Raw genomic sequence first — 26,229 nt, forward strand, 5'->3', positions numbered from 1 at the left:
TGAAAAGTGCATAAATGGGGGTGCCACAGCACAAGGCTAGGGGGCCATAGAGGGAAGTGAGAAGTGAAGGGGGGAGGCCAATCACAAGTGGGTAAGGGGGAGGCCCACTAGGGTCTAGCACTCCTTTTTGCCACATGCATTTTCTTTGAACAGTCCTGGTTTGTTTCTGACCTCAGTGCCTAGCCGAGCGGGGTCGTCTGGTGCTGCTGACTTGCACCTAGTAAATAACTAAGTGTCTACTCAGCAGACAGCTGCACTGAGTTCAGTGGGCCTTACTCTGAGGTAACGGTGTGTGGGGCTACAGTGTTTTATCTAGGCAGCCAGGGCTCCTCCGGATGACAATATCTTTTTGCACCAGGTCAGTGAGGACCACTTGCTTTTTAATTTTTTTCCATATATACATAACTCTCTTTGCGCCTTTTGGACTGTATCCATAGGTTTCCTCCTCTGTATCAAATAACTAGGGTCAAATGAGTGTTGCTTACTTTTAATAATATACGGAAGATGATTCTCCCTTCGAAGGTTCTGGACTCTCCTTCCTTGGGAGGATTCTAAGCAGGGCTCAGATGGACACCTGGCATAGATGATTTAGCTGAGTTTCCTACATTGCAGGGGGTTTCACTAGAAAGATGATCCTTGGGGTCCCTTTCAGCTTTATGATTCTATGTTATTTAGCTTCAACAATATTTCATTATGTTTCTATCATTTTATGCAATTGTATTTTGTATAAATTATAAAAATTACAAATAAAAAATGTTCTATTTACAAACGAAACATTTAAATAGCTTCCTTTCTACCGGCAGGGCAGAGGGGGGGCATGGACGTAGCCAGGATTTTTATTCGGGGGCAGGCTTTCATTAGGAGGGCAGAACCTCATATTTGTATTGATTTTTACTTATTGTGGGGCAGCTAGCCCTCTTCCCCCTTGGCTACACTGTGGGTCGGGCACACGAAGGAAACAAGGTTGGAAGAGGGCCATGGTTGGAAAAAGGTTGGGAAACACTGAACCAGAGGACAGAGGGGCTCTTAAACACTAGCAGCTTCGCGAGTTTCAATGCTGTGCAACACAGGGATCCAACACTATGATGGCACTAAAAGAAACTCATCCAAATGATGAAATCTACTGGGCAATCATCACCTGTTTATGCGCACTCTAGTGCAGTGATGTTCCTTTGGGACAAAATGTTTTGCTGGTGGAACAAGTATTGCATACACACACAAACACACACACCCCACATCGATTCTCGAAACAGACTGTGTTGAAAATTTCAAATTGCTAACATTGACAGCAAACTTCTACTATTGATCCAAGAACTATTCAGCAATATAGAAATAACGGTCAGAGTATGTTTAAATGACGATATGACTGATGCTTTTAAAATGTAATGAGGAGTGAAACAAGCTTGCATTCTGGCTCCCACTCTTTTAAACTTTCATATTAATGATTTGGTGCCAACGCAAATTCCCCTTCCCTAGTAATAAGGAACAGAAATATCTCAATATTAATGTAGACAGATGATTTAGTGCTCCTTTCCCAACTGGGCCTCAAATATCTCTTGGAGGTGTTCAGCACATAATGTAAACAGGAAGGGCTATCTATAAATTACTCATTATTTTTGGCAAACACAGTCCTAGGTATAAATGGTGTTCAGATCAGGAAGCCGTAGGACAAACTTGCTCACTTAGATGCCTGGGTATACTCTTTAGTGAAGCCCTCTGTTGGAAGTGTCAAATGCAGGCAGTGCAATTAAAAGCACAGAAAACCATAGGGACATTGGTGAAGTTTTATTACAATAAGGGAGGGCAGCTGATTGACAGCCATCTGTCAGGAATGCTTTGATGGTGTTTCCCGCTTGGCAGGGGGTTGGACTAGATGGCCCTTGTGGTCTCTTCCAACTCTATGATTCTATGATTCTATGAAACTGCCCTAAATATATTTGGTAGCAAGTGCTTAATCAAATGTTCTGTATAGCATTGAAATCTGGGGCTCTGATTCGAACTCCATTAAAGTTTTGGAAACTGTGCAAAATATTTTTTAGGAAGCTATATTCTCTATCAGAGCTTTTTTCCCAGTTGGAACTCACTGGAACTCAGTTCTGGCACCTCTCAAGTGGGCACCATTGCCATTATAAGAGAACAAGGGAGGCATTCTTGGTGAGTTCCAGCACCTCTTTTTCTAGAAAAATAGAACTGCTCTCTACCATCACATCAGCAGCTCTTCTTCATACAGAATCCAGGCAGTCAACAATTAAGGCAAGAGCAGACTGCACTCAGTTAATCTTAAAAAATGCTACTATGCCTACTGAGTCTCTTCCTGCATTGTGCTATACAGAATTGAGTGATAACCAACTCCAGAAAGCAGCTTGTCAAGATGTTTTGGACTAGTACTATTTTCAAGAACTGAGCTCTGCATTGACTTTGATAAGTGTCAACTAAGGGATTGGCTCTTCTGAATATAATCCAGAAAGGACCTACAACTAATTAGAAACACAAAATTTCCCCCTTGGTATCCACTTTTGCGAACTAGAGCCAGTTATCTAACTCTGACTAGTTTCCTTAAGAAATGCTTTCATTGAACTGTGTTTCTAAGTGATGCCCCCTGTAGTCTTGGATGGTCACTACAACAAGGTCCCATACACAGGGAGGTATTTTGCATTTGTATTCATGTCACGTTTGCAGACATGAAGGCTGGCAACATCAACTTGGCCAAGTGAGAATCCTTTGCAGACAGCCACAGTGCCTGGAGACTGACAGTCAGGTTGTGTATACATAGTAGTGACCAGAGGAGGAATGACCATTGAGAGGAGTGCAGAGAGAAGAAATGTCACCGTGCATCTGCAGCAGCACAACCAGATGCCTTCATCTGCCCCAACTGCAACAAAACATGTCTCTCCCATATCAGTTTCTACAGCCACAGCAGGCACTGCAACCTTCCAACAGTTTGACTTCAACCCCAAAGGCACACACCTCCATAGTCTCCCGGGACAGACGGATGCCAACAACCAGAGGCACCAATAAACGCATTCAGTATGATTTCAGATTAAGCTTCCAAATCACTACAACAATTTATAGTAATTTCATATTACTCCTTTTTCCCTTTTTCTTCTCTCTAGTATAGCATGTATGTTCGCAAATTAGGTTTTAAAAAGGCAAAATAATATTGGAGCGGTAAGATATGCACAAGGGAAACTGTTTTAGTGCTCAGGAACTTGGCAATGTCTTTATTTTTATTACGGATTATTATATCATGGATATATTTTCTGTATTCTTTTATTAATACTATTACCTAATACAAGTTTGTCACGGCCTTTGGCTAGAGCAATAAAATATGTACAGTACTTGAACAACAAGGGTTCTACAGGTTTCCTATAATGAGAGAGAAGGAAGTGATTGGTATTGAATCCAACTAAGTTTTGCTCAAAGTAGACTCACTGAACTTAATGGACCTAAGCCTACATATGAACAGATCATACTACTTCAACCCACAGTTGGCTCAAACTTTTAAAGGACCACAGATTTTTAAATATTTGTTTTTTTCAATCGCTGCAAGTAGAAAATAAGTGCATCAAGGAACAGAAGGCTGAGTCAGAACCAGAACTAGTTTCCTACTTGCAAGAGCACCTGTCTCTTCTCATTTTTGAACAGGGTGTGGAGGCATTCAAATGTGATACACACACCTGTATCACAGTCCACTATCTCATGTCAAGGTTCTGCCAGATTCAGAGCAACCTTAAGAAAAACATGTTCAAAAGATCATCTTTTTCCTCCCCTCTATAACACAAACCCTGCAAGACATGGAAGCATGTGCAAGCAGTTAAGACTAGAAGGCAGTTATCCTTCCTGACAGCCCTTGTGGAGGAAATAAATTAAAAGAACATCAGAGCCCAAGGTTGCAAGGTACAGACAATCTAAAGCTCTATTTGCTGTCAAACAAGCCCATTTTGCTCTGAAAAGAGTTAGGCTAATAGAGAAGCAAACCTCTGGCTTTTTTTTTTTAACGGGGAGGGGATTGTTCAGAATTCAAGCTGCCATTTACTATTGAGGCAGAAAAAAACTTCCCATCAGCTTCCGAAATAGAAGGGTCGGCTGAACTCGCAGCCCCCATCATCGTGTGTGCACTCTCTCCCCTCCCCACTTTTACATCTAGCGGGCACAATTTTAAGTTTAACGGCTGTCATTTTACTGCAAAATAAGGGAAAACGTTGCATAAAAATCAGCCCCATTTTCCAGGAGCAGCCCCCATCATTCAAAAAAGAAGTCTGAGTCTACATCAATTGAGATTTACTCAGAAGAAAGGCAAGCAACATCCACAGGATGGATTCATTTTTGTTTTGTCTAAATGAAAACATTTCTGACAAGTGTTGAAAAGAGGACAGTGGCCAACCACAGCAGACTTGGACCACTTTTTGACCTGCTCCTATATTCACTACCTTCACTAAGGGACATGGTCACAGTGGTCTTTGAGGCTCTTAGGTCCTGCTTGTTTCAAGGCAGGCACATTTTGCAGCATGTAATTTAAAAAGGGGGGAATCTGTTCTGTGTTCCCAGCTCCATTTCAAGCCCAGGTCAGTTCAGCCAATTCCAGCTGCTGCTGTACATTAAGGATACTTTAAGGGAAGGAGGTGGATGTTAAGATTGCATCCTCAATATGGCCAATAAAAACCCCTCCACCCTCTGTTCTCCTGTTCCCCCAACACCCTAAGAACTTGTTACAACCAGCACACTGCTGTTAAGTGCCTCATACATAATCCTCCATCAATCAGCTGCCTATTTACAGAAATGAATAGGTATGCTGTTAAAAGTCATATCTGACACTGAAGCTCATTGCTGCTCATCCCAGCGGTTAGGAAAACAGGCCCAAGAATATGCACAAGTAACAGAGGTGAAGAAAAGGAACAATGAGATTTCGAACGCAAGCAAGACAAGGGCCCCTTTTTCTCTTGTTGTCCCCCTGCCCCCCAGACAGCTTCAGCAGGAACAAAATAGGTAAATGTCAATTCAAAAAGTTCCCAGAACTTTTCCCACTGATGCAAAAAATTCCAGGTTTATTTGCACTGCGGTTAAATTTCCAGTGCATTTGAAAGCAATATAATTTAGCATGCTTTAATAACGAAAAAACTTTGAAGCACTGCCATGCTAGCTAGATGTACTTAGGAAATAAAGGTGGTTTTTCCCCCACCCCCCAAAAAGGAGAAAACAGAACACCAGAATAATCTCCCGGTTTGAGAAATTTCCTCACCTCACATGGTAGCTCAATCATCATACAGCTAGGGGTACATCCTAGTTAGCTCCCTGCCAGCACCGGGGCAGCTGTGGAACCTTCTCCTTATTTCTCTTTCAAGTGAAGATTTTCATTAACTAGTCTGCATCTTTCTTGGAGTTACTTTTAACTCTTCTTATTTAAGGAACTGTTTGTTTGCATACTTCGTTGTGGTGGCAACCATTTTACTTGTTTTATAATCGTATATATTGTTGCAACCTGCCCTGGGGCTCTATGGTAAAGGGTGGGCAAGAAATCAAATAAATAAATGAATAGAACAGGGATCAGCAACAGCCTCCACAGAAGGCTTGGGATCTGGGTGAAAGGGGTGCATTGTGTAGCAGATTCTCTACATTTTCAAAGCTAAGCAGGGTCAAGTATGGTTTCACATTGGATGGGAGACAGCGTGTTGAGATTCCTACATGACCCTCAGGTTCTAACTTCTAACTCTACGATTCTATGAATTCTGAGTTTTGCAGTTGTATTAATGGTTTATTTGAATCTATGTTATTGTCAATTGTTATAAAATGGTTATTGATTGCTTGAATAGTCTGTTGACTGCAAATAAAATGATGGTAATGGTAAAATACTTAATAAAATCAAACAAATCGGGGGCTGTCTTCTCCCTTGCTGAAATCAGGCTTGAAAGAAGAACCTGCAGCCAAGAGGTTGCAGCATGCGTGCTTGGCTGTGCTGAGTGCTTGTGTGGACCACAACAGTTCACAAATGTGCCCAGGAAACCTTGACGAACACAGTCATAACTGAACAACTCCAGGGCCACCAGCTGTTCCATGTGACAACCAAAGTTAAAACGTAGCAAGCACATATAGCTGACTGGTGCTGAAATGCATTATAATTTAAGTCAGTGCCTAGTCGGGTTGTCTGATACATTTGTGAAGTTTTTGTTTCAGAAATAATTACAGGGAGCTGCTGCCCACTAAAACACTCAAAATGTCTTTTTTTGCCAACCATGAAATGGAGAGCACATTGTAGCAAGCCAAGAGGGGAAAGGGGGGGGGATCACCCCATAAAAGTTATTTTGTTTGAGCTTAGAAATAAAGTAAAACTCACTACAAATGAAGAAAAGAGACAAATAGAGTCCAGAGAATGCACATCCTTTCAATGCATTTAGGATCTCACAGTGAGCTAGAAGAACATTTGCATAGTTAGCCTCAGACAACAGGGCGAAAGCATTTACACACCATGAACTTAAATATGCCTCAAGCTTCAGGAACTAATACACAGAAATACAGGTTTGATAGGGAACCTGAGACCTGCCAGTGTCCTATAACTCCCATCATCCAGGCTAGTTGCGGCTGACAGGAGTAGAGAGTTTAACAATATATGGAGGGTGAAACAGTCCCCCAGTCCTGATCTAAGAGGCATCCTTCCATCCCGACTGTACCAGGGAATTCTGTTACTTAGATCAGATATTGGGATACATGTGGCCTTCCAGATATCACTGGATTCATTCCTGGTTATTGGCCACTATTGGTGGCTGCAGGGAGCTGGGGTCCAACAGTATCTGAAGTACCCACAAATATCCCCCAATTCTTGTTTGCACTAAGTAAACTTAAGCATTCTGAAAACCTGTAACAGGGCAGCAATATCCAAAATTTAGAACATTTAAACATTTCACTTTACATTCTGAAGCCACTCTTATTTTCCCCTCCAATCTTTCCCAAACTCACCAATGGTTCCAATATTGGGCTCGCTCTCTCTCTCTCTCTCTCTGTGTGTGTGTGTGTGTGTGATGAGGGTATGCATTCTCGTTTTTAAATCAAGGTTTTCCAAGCACATACCATACTTTTCCGTCTATAAGATGCCCCCCATGTATAAGACACCCCCTATTTGGGGGGACTCAAATGTAAGAAAATGGGGGGAGGTGGCCCAGAGTTGTTGAGCTTTTTTAAGGGATGACTGCAGAAAATTGCTCACCCACACCGGCCACAAAATCCGCCTCCCGTCTGTCCCATCAGAAGCGGCCTATCGCCTGCCCAACTGACGGAGCATCAGCCAATCAACACCACCCATTGATGCAGCAACAAATAACGTACACAATAGCTGCTGACAGCCACGGCAGCAACCAATCAAACGTCCACCCGATGTACTACCCATGTATAAGACGACCCCCACTTATTGGGATGATTTTTAAAGAAAAAAACATAGTCTTATACACGGAAAAGTACAGAACAGTGATTTGGCAAACTTATTTCTGAATGCAGCCCCTAATGTGGCTGCAGTGGATGCCACTCCAAGAGGGGTTTTCTGGGAATCCCTGGATGCAACTGAGGGATGCAGAAAAAAGTCTCAACACACCCGGCTCTTCAAAACCCAGGCAATAGGTGTTTTTTTAAGGGGGTATTAAACTGGAGACCATCTTAAAATCACAACAGGTTAAACAGACCACATTTAGTCGGGGCAGTAAGCTTTCGAATACCAATCTCAGGAGGCGAGAATTGTTGCACGCAGCTCCTGCTTGTGGGCTTCCCACTGATTTGCCACTATAAGAACAGAAGGTTGGACTAAATGGGCCAGGGCTCTTATTATGTTCTGATCACTTGAGTTAACATCAGCAAGCTCAATGGGGTTCACCAGCCAACCTATCTATGGTCCCACACACAGTCAGGCCAGTCACATAATGAGTTAGGGGTATATCAGCCTATGGAAACCAACAGACCAATAGGGCATACCTAACTCTGCAGCCATTGGGTTTGAACCAGCAGACTCCTGCTGCCCTCTCCCCTGCCCTCACTTCCCAGGCACAGCTTCAACTGAATTTCACCATCAATTAATCAAGGGAACATTCAATCTAGCTTCATCAGCACTGCCAAAACCTACTTGTCATTTGACAAGCCCTGTCTGCCAGGTGCAAAGATTTGATCAGTGACGTTTAACTACCACGGTTCTGTTTTGTCTGGAAAAAGAATAAAGTGGCTTTCCAGACATAGTGACTGTGGAAGACATTATTCTCTTAATCACTTCTGGCATTCCAGTGTTAATCTTCTTATTTAAAAAAATAATTTTATTTATAAATTGTAACAAATGAACAACATTTCAAATTAAGCAATCCATCATTCCTCCTACAACTTCCCCTCCCTCCCTCCCTCCATGGTTCCCTCAAAATTTCAAATTATGCTGCATATTATACTTACTCTATACCTTCACCTTATCTCACAATAAAAACAAAAAGTTCACCCCTACTGCTACTCTTACTCAAATCCTATTTGTGTTAACCTTTTTTACATTGAGTTTTAAAGCATTCTGCAAACGTTTTCCAATCTTCTTAAAAATCAGTCTCTTATCTCTGATTTTGTCAAAACTTGCCGATTCTACATATTCTATCCATTTCAGCTGCCATTCTCCTTTGGAAACAGACCTCATGCCACCAACCCCCTCCCCAAAATACTATAAGTAACAGCAAGTATCAAAAGGCAAAACAGAAGAAAATGGAGGAGACTTACTTCCATCATCCAGGGGCCGTTTTACTCCGTAACCGTACACTGAAGGGTCCACAAGCGGTGTGGAATTATTCAAGTGAGGGATCTCACCAATTTTAGCAGCCATTTGCTGTAGAGAAAGAAATAAGAAGTTTGGAACAACACGAGCAAACTAGTTTACTTCTTATGTGGCTGAAACAGCAAGAAACAGCAATATATATATATATATATATATATATATATATATATATATATATATATATATATATATATTGCAGGGTGGGGAATCAAAATTTCATAATGCAAGAGCGAGACCAAAAGACACATGATGCAGCATGAATGAGAGACGGAATCCAAGAGGAGGCTATGCAGATGGTGGCAGGTTTATAAAGCCAGGAGAAGGAACTGATTAGTTAATGGACTGAGCCAACCAGAGCACAGTACGGATTACCTGGGACCTGGGTGGGTCTGCTCCTATGGAAGTGGAAAGACATAACAAGTTGCACCCCTCCAGGGTCACTGCAACATCATACTCTCCCGCTGCCCATGCCCATTTTCCTGACTAAATTAATTAGAGGCGCCTTTCCTAGATTCTGTTAACAGTTGAGCAACAGGCAAACTAAGGCCCAGGGGTCTGGCCCAATCACCTTCTAAAACCGGCCCGCAGATGGTCCGGGAATCAGCGTGTTTTTACATGAGTAGAATGTGCCCTTTTATTTTAAATGCATCTCTGGGTTATTTGTGGGGCATAGGAATTCGTTCATTAAAAAAAAAAATAGTCTGGCTCCCCACAAGGTCTAAGGGACAGTGGACTGGCCCTCTGCTGAAAAAGCTTGCTGACCCCCTGCTTTAGGAGCACATAGGACCATAGTCCAGCTCACAACTCAGCCATGGTCAGCTGCAGGTCTCCTCCACATGGGAGGTGTACAAGTCACAAGTGTGGTGGGGTATGCAGGGAGTGTCCACCCAGAGGGTATGGTGCAGCAGGGAGGGGCGATGGGAGCAACATGATACAGTTTCACTGTTGTTTCAAAGGGCCAGTAGTGCAAAAGAACAATGACATTTTGATGGCTCTGCCAGAGGGAACCAACCCCACACTGACAACCAAGAAACTGAATTGATGTCACATGCCAAAAAGGTTACTAGGAAGCCCAGTTACAGTGAGGGAGGAAAGTATTTGATCCCCTGCTAAATGACCAGTCCATAATTTTAATGGTATCTGATCCTCTATCAACCAACCAGATGGCAGGCTACAGTACCTGGTATCTTCACTGTATGTAATGAGCTGAGATTATAAGCACCTGCTGTAAGGGAGAGGTTTTACCTGTAATCCCAGCTCGTTACAGTACCTGTACAAAAGACACCTGTTGACAGAAGCAATCAATCCAGCAGATTCCAAAGTAGCCACCATGACCAAGACCAAAGAGCTGTCCAAGGATGTCAGGGGCAAGATTGTAGACCTGCACAAGGCTGGACTGGGCTACAAGACTATTGCCAAGCAGCTTGGTGAGAAGGTGACAACAGTTGGTGCAATAATTCGCAAATGGAAGATACACAAAATAACTGTCAACCTCCCTTGGTCTGGGGCTCCATGCAAGATCTCATCTCGTGGAGAACGGTGATGAAGCAGCCCTGAACTACACGGGGGGGGGGGGGAGGAACTTGTCAATGATCTCAGGGCAGCTGGGACCATAGTCACCATGAAAACAGTTGGTAACCCACTACACCGTGAAGGGCTGAGACCTTGCAGAGCCCCTTACTCAAGACAGCACATGTACAGGCACATGTCTGCGGTTTGCCAATGCACATCTGAATGACCCAGAGGAGAACTGGGTGAAAGTGTTGAGGTCAGGTGAGACCAAAATCGAGCTCTTTGGCATCAACTCAACTTGCCGTGTTTGGAGGAGGAGGAATGCTGCCTACGACCCCAAGAGCACCATCTCCACCGTCAAACATGGAGGGGGATGTATTATACTTTGGGAGTGTTTTTCTGCTAAGGGACAGGACACCTTCACCGCATTGAAGGGACGATAGACGGGACCATGTATTGTCAAATCTTGGGTGAGCACCTCCTTCTCTCAGCCAAGGCATTGAAAATGGGTCAAGGATGGGTATTCCAGCATGACAATGACCCAAAACACACAGCCATGGCAAGAAAGGAGTGGCTCAAGAAGAAGCACATTAAGGTCCTGTAGTGGCCTAGCCAGTCTCCAGACCTAAATCCCATCAAAAATCTGTGGAGAGAGCTGAAGGTTCGAGTAGCTACACATCAGCCTTGAAATCTTACTGACTTGGAGAGGATCTACAAAGAGGAGTGGGACAAAATGCCTCCTGAGATGTGTGCAAACCTGGTGGCCAGCTACAAGAAACGTTTGACCTCTGTAATTGCCAACAAGGGCTTTGCCACCAAGTACTAAGTCATCTTTTGCAAAGGGATCAAATGCTTATTTCACTCATTAGAATGCACATGAATCTCTAACTTTTGTCTTCTGGGTTTCTGGGGGTTTTCCCTGTTGTTATGCTGTCTCTCACAGCTACAAAAAACCTATCATTAAAATTATGGACTGGTCATTTCTTCGTCAGGGGGCAAACAGGCAATTTTAGCAGGGGATCAAATACTTCCCCCCCCCTTACTGTAGTTGGAGCTGCATCTCAACCAGAGACTCCCCAGGCAGCTTGGCTACACCAAGGAGTGGCTAACATGGCACCTGCAGGCACCAGTGTGCCTGTCACTATCTCCAATGGCACTCATTAACAATTTCAGTAAATACCCCCTCAAAAATCCAAAATGCATTAAAGACTTTTTGCTCTCCCTGCTCAGTTCCTGTTTGCACTGACTCAGCCTATCAAACATCAATGCCATACCCTACCCACCCATAGCTGTCATTCTCCCAATGTGGAAAGCCATACATGCTGCTCTCTGCACCCCAGAACAGTCACAACACATCACGTGCCCCCATGTCAGGATCAAGCTAATAGCCGACAAATCATGAGCACCTTCTAATACAAGAACACATGGGGTGGTGTACTAAGAACTCTCCCTCTCTCTATAAAATAGTAACAAGGCTAAACACATTTTTAGGAACAGAAGAGAGACTTGCTTATGATGTTCTAAAAAAAGGTAAAGGACCCCTGACAGTTAAGGCCAGTCGTGAATAACTCTGGGGTTGCAGCGCTCATCTCGCTTTACTAGCCGAGGGAGCCGATGTTGTTCCGCAGTTTTTCTAAGTCATGTGGCCAGCATGACCAAGCCGTTTCTGACGAAACCAGAGCAGTGCACAGAAACGCCGTTTACCGTCCCTATTTATCTACTTGCACTTTGATGTGCTTTTGAACTGCTAGGTTGGCAGGAGCTGGGACCGAGCAACGGGAGCTCACCCCATTGCGGGGATTCGAACTGCCGACCTTCTGATCGGCAAGCCCTAGGCTCAGTGGTTTAGAACACAGCGCCACCTGCATCCCTTATGACAGTGTTTCCCAACCTTGTGCCTCCAGCTGTTTTTGGACTACAACTCCCATCATCCCTAGCTAGCAAGACCAGTGGTCAGGGATGGTGGGAATTGTAGTCTGAAAACATCTGGAGGCACAAGGTTGGGAAACACTGCCTTATGATACTCTACAAGGACATACAAAACGGAAGCCACCTTATCACACCAGGCAACCCTGAGAACTGCAAAGCTGTTGGGGAGACATCTCTTTTTTCCACTTTAACTTGTCTCCCCCCCTTTTTTAAAAGTACAGTAGAAATGAGAAACCTGTGACCCTTGGGATGTTACGGGAATCCAACACCCATTAGCCCCTGCAGCCAGCATGGTCAATGGTCAGGGATGGTGGAAAGTGGAGTCCAGCAACATTTGACCCCTGATCTAGCTTGCAGCATTATTCCCTACTGCTTGCAAGAGATGGAAGAAGCCCTCTTATTTAGAAGAGGTAATCCTCATGACAGAAGAGGTGACCTCTTCTTAGATCAGGGAACTGTGTGGCCTTCCAGACCATGTTGGGACTTCAATTCCCATCAGCCCCAGTCAGCATTGCCCAGCCCAAGCCCCAATACCTCTCCAGCTCACACAACCCAGAGGGGCATTAGGGCTTCCTTAAACTGCTCAGCTGGGGGTGGCAAGCCCCCCGCTCCCCAGCTGAGCAAGCCCCCATATCACTCTGGCTCAAGCGAACTGGTGGGGCAGGGGGCTTCTTCAAAGGCTTAGGCAGGCAGAGCCTGAGAAGTGCTTGCTGTGGCTGGGAAATATATCGTCCAAAACTGATGTGAAGTCCATTTCAGTCACTCTTTACTGACCCCTGCACACTCCTTTTGAACACAAGTGACAACCATTTTAAGTACATCCAAATGATGTATGATCACTAGTGCAGAGGTCCTTTTGGACCTGGATGAGGGAAGAATGTAGGTGGAATGGGGGAGGGGCAGAACACACTTATGCGAGATCTGCCAATACATGTGGGGGCCGGGAACAGAACCCCCATGTGAAATGGTTGTTGCCTATAGTCACATACATATAACCTTTCCTAACTTCTCAAACTATGGTTTACACAGGTGAGAACAAGTGCCTGGCTTGTCTGCTTCCCACTGTCTGCTTCCCACTGTGTGAAGGCTTTAGCATTCACACAGTGGGAAGCAGACAGTGGGAAGCAGACAAGGCTCACATTAAACCACAAGGTATCTGAAAAAGTATGCATGTACACGAAAGCTTATACCAAGAACAAACTTACGGTACTTGGTCTCTAAGGTGCTACTGGACAATTTTTTATATATATTTTGATTGCGTCAGACCAACATAGCTACCTACCTGAATTAAACCACAGCTCCCTGTTATAAATTGAGAACTCTAGCTTAGCATTGGTTTATGAATGAGACTGATAAACCAGTATATCCTGTCTTATTACAGAATCATAGAACTGTAGTGTTGGAAGGCACCCCAAAGGTCATCATCCAATTCCTTGCAATGCAGGAATCTCAAACTACCCTGGATAGATGAGATTAAACCACACCTCCCCACTTGGAAACTGCCCTTGCAGTGAGAATAGAATAGAAAAATGAAGGGAATGGGGAGTGAGCAGCACAGCCATGACACATCAGTAGTAGCAGGGAAAAGAGCTTACATAGACAGAGACAGACCCATAAAATTGCTGCCCCAAACATCTGCCCTAAAGTACATTCCTCTAGGAAGAACCCCAACCTTCTGATCCACCCACAAAAAAGTCCATACCAACAACATACAACCTACATTCGAAATCAGCAAGAGCAGCATCGTTCAGGCTTCCTAAGAAACAAGTTATGTCAGCTAACTCACTTATCTGAGACTTGTGATGCCCAGGATAAAGGGGAGTGCGGGGGAGAAAAAGACTAGAAGTTCATGAGTGCCTGTCACAATAGAGGACGGTTGTCACAATGGAACTGTCACAAGGGAATGAGCTGTGGGGTCTCCCAAGGATCTGCTCTGGGACCTGTGCTATTGAACTGGGTTCAAAAACAGTGTTAGAAACTCAGATACAGTGGTGCCCCGCTAGACGAATGCCTCGCTAGACGAAAAACTCGCTAGACGAAGGCATTCGTCTAGCGGAAGGCTGCCCCACAAATTTTTTTTCGTTTTTTTTCATCTAGCGAAAACCGCGGTTTACATTGCTGCTTCACTAGACGAAAAACCCACTAGACAAAAATACTCGCAGAACTAATTATTTTCGTCTAGCGGGGCACCACTCTATATAAGCTAGGTGGCAAATGGCTCCTTAAACCAAGGTTAGTTGCTAAAATAAAACATCTAGTTGCCATTTAAGGGCAAGATGGCTCTAAAGTCTTCTTTTTCATAGACTGACTGTGACTGATTATCAGTTAAACATCTGGCTAGTTCTGATGACAACCCTGGGCTAGGTTAAGAACCTTTGAGAACTTAAAGAAGAAAAGTCATTTTATCCAGGGACAGTCCATATATTGGTCTATTCCTACCTCTTTTTCTTAATGGCAACACAGACCATTCATAACATAAGAATATTCTTCACAACTGTGAGCAAAGCAGTGGGGTGGGGTAAGTGCAGACAAGCTACTTTTAGTCCAGCACCCTGTCTTCACAGTGTCCTGTCCAGATGCCCATGGGGAACCAGCAAGCAGGATTCAAGAACAAGAGCACTCTTCTTTGGTTTCCAGTAACTGGTATTCAGAAGCACTGCTGCCTCCAACGGTGGCAGCAGAGCATAATTATTGTGGCTAGTAGCCATCAATAGCCCTCTCCGCCATAAATTTGTCTAATGAAAACAGGGTTGTTGTTGTTTAAAAAAAAAAACACAGGATGGTGAAAACTCAACCAGACTGTGAAGCACTCTAAAGGACCTCTCTGAACTAGATGAACAGGTGTCAAAAATAACAGATTTTAAGTAAGAGTAAAGTAATGCATACCATGCAGAATTAAATCCCTAACTCAATTTATACACTGATGAGGGTCTGAACTGGCAGTGGTTGACCAGGGGAAAGGATTTAGAGTCCTGGTGAATAATACCACCATTATCATTACTTAAATAATTTATAGAATAAATACTTCTGAAATTCATTTCAATAAGAAATTCCAAAGCGCTTCAATAAATAGTTCAAGGAAATCAAAGTTTGCATGTTGGTATTTGGCAAGATCACCACTAGGAATATTACATGTATAGGGAATATACACAGACACTCAGAATCACTTATTAATGAAACATTTTTGGCAAGCCTAGTGGATACTAGGGGACTCAAACCCATACCTCATCCACCACCTATCTGCACATTGTGGGTTGAGCCTGAGAAACCCTGGTTTGCCCATAACCAAAGATGAAGGAGTTGAAACCCAAGTTTCTCAAGCCACCTCCCACAAATCATGTTGCCTCCTCAGCTACAATGCAGGTCACTGATAGAGGTCAACTATGCATGTGCAACATACCAGTTCAAAAGTTAAAAGGTCTTGGCACAAACCTGCTGTCACAATAGAAAGCAGTTTTATGGCCCAACAAGATTCTAAGGCAACTCCATACATCTTTTTATATACCCTCTAGAGCAGCAGCCTCCAACTTTTACAGACGTGGGACCCACCTTTAAACCAACCCCCCCCCCACCATCATATTTGTATGCCGCCTTTCCATAGTTAAAACGATGCTCAAGGTCACTTGCAATATGAATCATTTACATGACTGCAAACATAACAGAGGTAGCCATAAACAAGAAATAAAACACATCAAAGGGTACACAACAAAACTGAACAAATTCCCACATAATTCATTTTAAGATCTAAAAATAAAAATACAATAAATAATATCAATGACAACAACACCCCACTAAACAATAACCCAATATTCTGTTCACCTCCCAGGTCAGGTGGGAAAAGTCTTCCAAGGTAGGAGCTGGTCTTCCAGACCTCACAGCTAAACATGTTTGGAGACCCATTCCTTTTTTTCTACCATAGATGCACTGTGTTTGGGCTGCTGATCCAGCCCACCTTAGATCAGTCCACAAGCCTTTTTTGGATGGATGGAGGATCTCAACATATCAGCTGAAGACCAGTGCTCTAGAGCATGGGTAGGCCACCTAAGACCTGCGGCCTTCTAAATCTGGCCTGTGGACAGTCCGGGAATCAGCGTGTTTTTAGACAAGTAGACTGTGTCCTTTTATTTAAAATGCATCTCTGGGTTATTTGTGGGTCCTGCCTGGTGTTTTTACATGAGTAGATTGTGTGCTTTTATTTAAAATGCATCTCTGGGTCCTCGGTCCTCTGGCCTCGGTCCAGTATACCTGAAGGAGCGTTTCCACCCCATTGTTCTGCCCGGACACTGAGGTCCAGTGCTAAGGGCCTTCTGGCAGTTCCCTCACTACGAGAAGCCAAGTTACAGGGAACCAGGCAAAGGGCCTTCTCGGTAGTGGCACCCGCCCTGTGGAACGCCCTCCCACCAGATGTCAAAGAGAAAAACAACTAACATACTTTTAGGAGACATCTGAAGGCAGCCCTGTTTAGGGAGGCCTTTAATGTTTTAATAGATTATTGCATTTTAATGTTCTGTTGGAAGCCGCCCAGAGTGGCTGGGGAAACCCAGCCAGATGGGCAGGGTATTAATAATAATAATAATAATAATAATAATAATAATAATAATAATAATAATAATAAATTATTTGTCTTTGTCCATGGAGTTTTCTTGGCAGGGATACTGGAGTGGAACAATTATTACTATTATTAGTGGGGCATAGGAATTAGTTCATTCCCCCCCCAAAAAAATATAGTCTAGCCCACCACATCGTCTGAGGGACAGTGGACTGGCCCACGGCTGAAAAAGGTTGCTGACGCCTGCTCTAGAGCCCACAAGGGTCCTTTCAACTGAAAGGGGTATTTAACACACACACTGTGTGGTATCAGCCAGGCATTACATAGAAGCTGACACGTCCCAAGAAGGGCAAAAAAATTTAAAAGTTCAGATTTCAGGGATGCAGGGGGTTGGACTAACTGAGTTTTTGGGTCCCCCTTCCAACCCTACAATTCTATGAGGTTTATCCTCAGTTATACTGCCACAAATTCAGTTATACTGCCACAAAGCTTGGGGGCATATTTGCAGTTAGAGACCACTACTAGTCCTCCAGCATTTATCATCATGTCATCCACTGTAGACAGTGTACTCACCCAAATCCCCTTTTCACCCACTCTGCTTTCAAGAAGATCATTAAGAGGCCTTAAGGAGTTCCCAGATTGCTCCCCCCCCCCACACACACACACAAAGGATAACGGAGGGCAGGGCACAAGAACTTCAAACTTTGCTGATTTCCACTTTCTGTCTTCCTGTCTTTCATTTTCCTTTCCAAAAGACCAGACCAGAAAGAGAAATCTCTTGAGAAAGATTCTATACTGGTTTGTGCCCCACAAGCAGTAATGATTATGAAACCAGACAGCCAATATGTCTTCTGGCAACTAACAGATGTTTGGTGGCACAACTTTTCACAGGCCAGAGAAGAAATTGGGAGCTCCCCAGTTTTCTACAACTCTCATCATCCAGCCCTAATTGAACATGCTGGCTGAGGCTGATGGGCTACAGATTCCCCATCCCTAGCCTAGAGTCTCTTTCCTCAAGGTGTGTGAAGTATTAAAGTAATTAACAATGATATTATGTTCAGCACTCCCCCCCCACACCAAAAAATAGAGATTACTGGGAATTGTAAAGTAAGTCAGGTAGAATGCAGCTCTACCATTCTCAAGCAAACAGAAAGATCAGTTGAAACATACATGTATGGCAGAGATATAAAGCAGAGCCTTTTGTGAGGTAGCACAAAGGTGTTATAAATCTGCTCTATGGGAGAGGCACCTCATAAGTATGGAGGGCCAAAAGTTGAACGGGTGCTAAATACAGTACTGTACTGGTCACCACATCAACTGGTGGTGGTGGCGGCTTAAGAGTTTGGCATAGGTTTGTCAAAAAGGCAGCACATGGGGGGTTAACCCTTTCCTGCCCTGCCCACAGTCCCAACCAGAATATGTCAATGGAAAACAAGGCAAATTTATTTCAGAAACTGTTTGGGCTCTATTGAGAATTTGATCACATCCACAGCATACATTTAAAACTCATTATACAACAAAACTGCTCCCAAAGAATTCTGAAAACTGTGGTTTGTTAAAGGTAATGGAATGTGCAGAACTGTGAGGAGTAAAGTTCCCAAGATTCTTGGCTGTGTGTGCTTTAAATGTATGAGATGTATGAAGCCTGACTGAGAGAACTGCAGTCCACAAAACCGTATACCACGACAAATCTGTCTTTTAAGATGCCACAGGAATCGGAGCTGCCACAGACTGGCAGCCCTCTGGATGGCAAAACAAGCTCTTCCAAAAGTATCATGCTGGACATCTCCTAGTTTTGGTCCCTATCATCTAACCCCTATTCCCCCCATTCCTCTCCAGGAGCCCCCCCCCAAAAGAACCTAAGAATCTCTGACAAGCACATCCCACTCACCCCCTGAAGGGATAAAACCAAATGAAAACAGTGAACAGAAAGACAAAATTGCCATCATCTTAATTCCATTACACAAATCTGTGTGCTGAGGCCCAACTCAGGAATGCCGCTTACAGTTCCAGCTGCCCTATCTCAAGGATACAGCACAGCTGGAAAAGGCATAGAAAAGGACAACTCTTCTATGAGGAAAAGCTACAATGAGATTATTGAGAATGTTTGCCTTAAAAAGTAGGTGCGTAATGTGCAGGGGGAGGGGAGATACCTCCACTGTCAGAGGCAGTATACCTGATTGTGGGGAACTGCAAGGGGTGTGTGAGTGTTGTTGCACTCAGGTCTTGCTTATGAGCTTCCCAAAGGCAGCTGCTTGACCACGGTGAGAAGAGGATGCTCAACTAGATGTGACTCTGCTGTAACACAGGTTTAGATTCACGGGGTGGGGGGTGGGGTGGGGGTGGAGAACTAGCAATAGCTACTTGCCATCTTGGTTGTGGCAGGGGCAGCAAAACTGTAGCCCTCCAGATGTTCTTGGATTCCAACTCCTATTAGCTCTAGAGAGCACAGCAAATGGTCTCAGTAATGGGATCATAGTCCAACAATATATGGGACCCAAAGATTGAAGAAGGCTGGCTAAGGGGGTGGAAGGTACACCACATGGTTTACAATAACAAAGGCATGATTTTCCATTGATCAACCCGCCGCCCATTCCTTAGGACCTCACTGTGTGGGGCCAGCTCCAGGGTCAGTGATCACACATTCCTAACTCAAGAACTCAACTCAGCCACCTCTGCTGTATGTTACCTCCAAGTTCAGGAGGGGTACTGTACCAGCTTGCTAAGAAGCAACATCAAGGACACTACTGCTTTCATATATTTCTTTGCTTCCTAGTGACATTTTGGGAAGATATCTAATGAGCAAAGCATCTGCCTTGCATGCAGAAGGCCCCGGTTCAATTCACAGCAGCATCTCCAGGTGGAGCTGGAGAGAGAATCCTGTCCAAAACTCTACAGAACTGCTGCCAATCAGTGTAAAAGTAAAGGTAAATGACCCCTGACCATTAGGTCCAGTCACGGACGGCTCTGGGGTTGTGGCATTCATCTCGCTCTATAGGCCAAGGGAGCCAGCATTTGTCCACAGGCAGCTTCCGGGTCATGTGGTCAGCATGACTAAGCTGCTTCTGGCGAACCAGAGCAGCGCATGGAAACGCCGTTTACCTTCCTGCCAGAGTGGTACCTATTTATCTACTTGCAGTTTGACGTGCTTTCAAACTGCTAGGTTGGGCAGGAGCAGAGACTGAGCAACGGGAGCTCACCCCGTCACGGGGATTCAAACCGCTGACCTTCTGATCAGCAAGCCCTAGGCTCTGTGGTTTTTCCCACAGCGCCACCCGCATCCCTGCCAATCAGTGTAGACAAGACTAAATGGACCAGTGGTCTGACTTTGTATCAAGCAGCTTTCTATGATCCCAGGAAGGGCTCTGGCTCTGCTGCAGAGCATCTGCCTTGCATGCAGAACATCCCAGATTCAATTCCTGGCATCTCCAGGTAGGGCTGCAGCTTTCTACATTACTGCCTACTGTGAGAAAACAGGCTGCTGCCCTTGTGTCCTTGATCCTGCAAGGCTCAGTTTTTACTAAGCCAACCGAGGAATAGAACATTCATGTCCAAAGGCAGTCCACCTGGCAGGTGGGTGTGGCAATAGCAGAAAAGGGCTGCTGTTTTCACCCCCAGCTTATGGGGCTCCCCAAGATGCTTTGGTCTTACTGGTTTGGGTGGAGGGGGAAATAAAATGCCTGTTTGATTCTACGTCCAGCAGGACTCTTTTAGAAGTTCCTTTTAAAAAAGAGAGAGAGATAAGAGAGACACCGTCTACTTTTGGCTCTTCCTCAACTGGACATTTACTCTGGCTGCAGAGCAAAAGCAGAGGAACCCAGCAGGGCAATCCCACAGTTCCTGCAGAGACCAGCAGCCTTTGGTTCCCTCTCAACTGTCACCCAGTGGCAGACTGAAACTGTTATCTTCCCACCCACCCCCATTCTTCTTTCCTCTTGCATCATATATTTTCGATAGCAAGCCTGTGAGGGTAGGGACTGTCTTACTACTGACCTTTGCTAAGCTGCTCTGTGAGCCCCCCCCCCCGGCCATGGAGCAGGGTAAACCAAATTCTATAAATAAAATAGATGAAAACATCAGCGGCATAATAAAACTTTCTGTTTTATACAACAATGTCCTTTTGGTTGTATTAACCATGACAAATGTTAACTGTCCAAAGTTAGTGTACCTTACAAAAAGCAACTGCTGGAGAGGGCCATTGCCCCTTATCCTGCCTGGGGTGGGGCTCCCAAACAGGGCAATGTGGTTGGGCTATGAAAATTATTATTATTATTATTTATTAAATTTGTATACCCGCAGGTCTCAGGGTGGTTCACATGATAAAATCACAATATAAAAACACAAAATACATACCCAAAAGAAAAGCAAGAGCAACCCAATAATACCCCAACACATTTTAAAAGGGCGTTGAATATCATATTGATCACTGTCATGAAAACCATGACAGTGCCCAATATAGACATTTTGGGACTAAGCAAGCAAAGCTCCATGACAGCTTTTTTTAGCTACAACAGGGAGCAAAGCCCACAGGCAGTCTACCTTTGGAGACCAGTTGCTGAAGGAGGGCAATGGGCAGAGAGGGAAGCCAAGTAAGGGAACAGAAGGGATGATTTGGGAGGGCTTCCAAAAAAGCATCTGGACTTGAAAAAGAGGCTGCTGGGCTAGTCTTCCATGTCAGATGCAGTCTACCTTTAAAGATCAGCTGCTGGGGGGGGGAGCTGGAGGTGAGGTCATGCAAAAGAGAAGGAAGGCTGCTTCAATTCCTGCATTGCAGAGGGCTGCAGTATGTGACCTTTGGGGTTCCTCCCAACTCTACAATTCTATGACTCTATGAAACATCCTGCTTTGGGAGGGGGCTTCCAAAGTGAAATCTGAGTTGGGAAACATGGGGGGGGGGCAGGGTTAGAAACTCCAATACATAAGATAATTCCCAAATAGCACCTTAAACCTAGGTTATGGTCACCACAACAGAATATCTAATGGCAATGGAATTTAGTAGTAGTATTCATTTCATTTCTATACTGCTTTATATTTTAATGAAAAAAATCTCAAAATGGTTTACAACACATTAAAACATCAAACAAAACAATCCAGAATACAACAAATTCAAGCTTCAAGGAAGATTATTTCAGAGCCTTCTCTAAGTGACATTTTTTCTTTCCCCATATTTATTTATCTACTTAATTTATACAGCCGCCCCATGGCAGAAGTACTCCAGCATGTCAGCCTAGGACCTGGAAGATGATCAGAGTTTAAATCCCCACTAAGTCATAATGCTCACTGGGTGACCTTGGGCCAGTCACAGCCTCTTAACCTACCTCATAGGATTGTTGTAGGGATTAAATGAGGGTGTGTGTGTGTGTGTGTGTGTGAACCATGGAGAAAAAAGTGGGATATAAATGCAATAAATAAACTCTTCCGCTTACCTGCTTAAGAAAGCTGGAGCGGCCAGTCAGATGGAAATGTCAGTTACCAACCTGACATCAAAGATTTCCACATGGTCACAATTGGACCTGCACCAGCTGCAAAATGCAGGTAGCGAATTTCTAGCATGGGTATGTGTGGCCAACATTAATTATTCTCAGGGTTAGTCCCACTGAAAATTATTTGGCATGAGTAGCTTGAAGTTGACTGATTTCAATGAGTCTGCTTCGAGTATTATTATCAATAAATTGTAGTTAAACTTACTACCAATCCTTCACCAGCAGCTCCCAAGATTGGTTCAAACAATGCAAAAATCAGAATTAAAAACAATTAAATTGTAAATAATATTACAATCACAGTAATGGGGTGAGCACCCAAAACAAACCTCAGGTGCCGAAGGCCACTTAGGCAGGCTCCTAGGACAAAGAGACCCATAGCTGGGCTCTTCTAGGATTCTTAACTTGAAAACCTGGAGAGCTGCAACTAGTCGGTGTAGAAAATACTGAGCTAGATAAACCCCAAAAGTATGACAAAGTACAAGGCAGCTCCCTATTTAATTCAAAACCCTGAGGACTGGAAACTTGCTGTAACTTTAGGGGAAGGGCCCCTAAAGTTCATCATTAAAGCACATGCTTTAAGGGTCCCAGGTTCAATCCTCAACATCTACAAGTAGGACTGAGAAATACTCCCTGCCCAACACCCTGGGAATCTGCTGCTAGTCACTGTAGACAATACTGAGCTAGACGGAACAAGGGACCATGGCTCAGTGACAGAGTATGCATGCACAAGACTCCAGGCTCCACCAAAGCAGCATCTCCAGGTAGGGCTGGGAACTCTCCCCGCCTGAAACCCTGCAGAGCCTCTACCAGTCAGTGTAGGCATTACTGAGTTAAGACAGATCACAATAATCTGACTCAATATAAGGGATATCTTCCTATGTTCCTAGTTTTAAAACTATGACCCTATTCCTATGCAGTTTGGTCACAAACCGAAAAGGCTTCTCCACACCAGACACACAGCATTAATATATGTCACCCTTTCCAACACTGGTCTCCCATCTCGCAAAAGGAACCATGACAGATGGCCTTGCCTTCTCCCATATGCCTCGTCCAGGCCTGCCCCAGACCAGCCTTCTGAGCTTGATGGACCAACATCGGATTCAGTGTAAGGCAGCTCTGTAAGTCCCTATTCAAATCAGCTTTTATTTCAGAACCATGAGGAATGGAATCTTAGTTCATTTTTAGGGGTAAGGCCACAGCAGAGTGTTTGAACATATGTTTAAAAGTCCCAGGTTCAATTCCCTGCAGCATCTCCAGGTAGGGCTTGGAATTGCTCCTTACCTGAAACCCTGGAGAGCCACTGCCTGTCAATGCAGACAACGCAATCCAACACTGAGCTAGACAGACTCTAATAATCTTACTTTAAGGCAGCTTCCTGTGCTCCTATATTATGGGGAATGGTTGTAACTCGGTTGCATGCAAAAGGCCTCAGGTTCAATCTTCAGGAGAAGGAGAAGAGGAGGAAGAGGAGAAGGAGGAGGAGTTTGGATTTGATATCCCGCTATATCACTGCCCGAAGGAGTCTCAAAGTGGCTAACATTCTCCTTTCCCTTCCTCCCCCACAACAAACATTCTGTGAGGTGAGTGGGGCTGAGTAACTTCAAAGAAGTGTGACTAGCCCAAGGTCACTCAGCAGCTGCATGTGGAGGAGCGGAGACACGAACCCGGTTCACCAGATTACGAGTCCACTGCTCTTAACCACTACACCACACTGGCTCTCCAGCCACAGCTGGGGAAAGACCACCTGTCAGAAACTGCTGAAAGCAGACTCCAATGTTCCAACTCAGGAAGTTACCTTATGCCTCACTGTGTCCTATGGGGGAAAATGTCTCCCCACACCTGACACACACCCTTTCCCACAATGGCATCTCTTCTCTCAGGAGGAGGTGTAATAGGCCCACCTTCCATATGCCTACTCCTCTTCCTGGCCTGGCTTAGCCTACCCCACCTCAGCCCACTGAGCTAAACAGGACAATGTTTTTACTTGGTATAAGACAGCTTCCTCATGCCCCGACTTAACTCATCCCTTTATTCAAAACCACAAGGCCTAGAATCTTGCTTTCCTCTTTAAGAGACAGAACTGCAGCATGGTGGCTCCAAGTTCATTCCCCCATGCCCACATCTCCAGGTGGGGTTGCGAAAGGTCCCTGCCTGAAAGCCCTGAAGAGCCACTGCCTGCCAGTGTAGGCAACGCTGAGCTAGAGCCCCCCCCCCCAGTCTGCCTCCTTTGGGAAAAGCGGCCACAGTTCAGTGTTAGGAACGTTTCCTTGATCGGCGAGTTTTCCCCCAACACACACACACCAATCCGCCTGAAACGCTGGACAGCCTCTGCCTGCTAGTGCAGGCAACACTGAGTTAGATCCACGCCAGAGAGCTGGGGAAATTGCCTCGCGTGCCACGCTATGGCCCCTGGATGGAATGCAGTTCGGGGCAGACCCCTGGAAAGGACCAGAAATGCCTCCCCGCGCCGGCCTCCCTTCCTCCCACACACCCCAAGAGGAGGCCCGAGGGGCTACCTTTCCCCACTTCTCCATATGCTGCCAAGGCCGAGGCGCGCGGGGTGGCGAGGTGAGGCGAGGGGCCGGGCCGAGCCCTTCTCGCTGTCTGCCATGCGGCCTTCGCCCCCACCCACCCGCTCTTACCTGGCGGACGCGGTGCAGCGCGTCGACGAAGCCCTCGCTCTTCCCCGCCCCCGCGGGTGCCGCGCTCGGCCCCAGAGCCAGCTCCGCCATGACGCGCGCGCCGCCGCCGCCTCGGCCCAGGCCTCCTCCCGCTGCCGCCGCCGCCTCGGCCTCCTCCTTCCTCCTGGGCCTCCTCCTTCCTCCTGGGCCTCCCCCCGCCCGGCCGCTCCTGCCGGCCGCTCACTCACTCAGCCTCTCCTCCGTCCAGCGCCCGGGGGCTCAATCTCGCTTCGCCTTCCTCTCCCTCCCCCCCTTCTCCCTCTCCCTCTTTCTCTCTCCGCCTGGGGACCCGTACCCGGAAAGGGAAATCCCGCCCCTCGCTTCCGCCCGAGACAGGAAGTAGAAGGAGGGAGGGGTAGCCAGGGAGAGGAGCGACAGGCCGGGAAAGAGGCGCGGCGCTAGCCGAGCGAACCTCTGCTTCCGGGGGCGGCGGGCGGGAGGAGGAGGGGGTCACGTGGCCAGGGGCGGGCTCCGCGTGGCTCGTCTGGAAGGGCCCAGATGGGAGGAGCCTAGGAGAGGAGGAGAAGGGAGGAGACGGGAAGGGGAGGAGCCTTAGAGAGGATCCTTCCCCCTCCTTTATACTTCACAGTACGGTACTATGCATATTTGCGGCGCTCAAAAGCACGTCTGCTGCGGGCTTGTTGTTTTTTGATCTAGTTTTAAAGTTGACTACGTTTTTGTTTGCATGATTCAGGGCAGCTGCAGGACTCTGGCCTGTTGCAGCACTTTTAGTCACCTTTAATATGATAATGATAATGATGATAGGAAATTCTTTCCAGTAGCACCTTAGAGACCAACTGAGTTTGTTCTTGGTATGAGCTTTCATACCAAGAACAAACACAGTTGGTCTCTAAGGTGCTACTGGAAAGAATTTCCTATTTTGTTTCGACTATGGCAGACCAACACGGCTACCCACCTGTAACTGGATAATGATGATGTATGCAACCTGCAGAACTCAAAACTTTGGAGTCACATTATTTGTATAATTTAAATAATAATATTTAATAAATAATAATACTTCTTGCAACTTTTGGATTAACATTTTATATTCAGATAATTTGAACAACAACAACAAGAACAATATTGTTGCATGCTGCCCAAGTCATTGAGCTGTGCAAAATTCAAAGGATTCCAGGTGCTTATGCCATGTTCAGTTTCCTTGGAAGCAGGGATGGTGGATACTAGTGTTTTTAGGATATATGGGTTTATTTACACAAATTTACCCTGGTTTGTCAATGTCCAACACTAGCTTAGAGGTCAGAATTTTTTTTCAGCAGGGGGCTGGTCCGCTGTCCC

The 26,229-nt window shown here is 45.2% G+C and overlaps 1 protein-coding gene across 8 annotated transcripts in view; it reads right to left on the minus strand.

Moving 5' to 3' along the window:
- Positions 1-25,354, minus strand: part of FUBP3 (far upstream element binding protein 3) — a 65,961-nt gene extending 40,607 nt beyond the window's left edge. For 2 of the 8 annotated variants that reach the window (XM_033138302.1, XM_033138298.1), the window contains exons 1-2: positions 25,122-25,242; positions 8,725-8,830 (exon numbers count right to left, since the gene is read on the minus strand). In XM_033138302.1, coding sequence (XP_032994193.1) covers positions 8,725-8,827 — 103 coding nt within the window. In that variant the 5' untranslated portion in view covers positions 8,828-8,830; positions 25,122-25,242. Of the gene's footprint in view, positions 1-8,724; positions 8,831-13,940; positions 13,980-22,578; positions 22,603-24,894; positions 25,010-25,121 lie in introns of those variants that run through there. The other 6 variants (XM_033138296.1, XM_033138295.1, XM_033138303.1 and 3 more) reach the window with 5 other exon arrangements.
- Between the last annotated feature and the right edge of the window lie 875 nt (positions 25,355-26,229).

Source organism: Lacerta agilis, chromosome Z (genome assembly GCF_009819535.1).
Source record: "Lacerta agilis isolate rLacAgi1 chromosome Z, rLacAgi1.pri, whole genome shotgun sequence".
NCBI classification, from domain to species: domain Eukaryota; kingdom Metazoa; phylum Chordata; class Lepidosauria; order Squamata; family Lacertidae; genus Lacerta; species Lacerta agilis.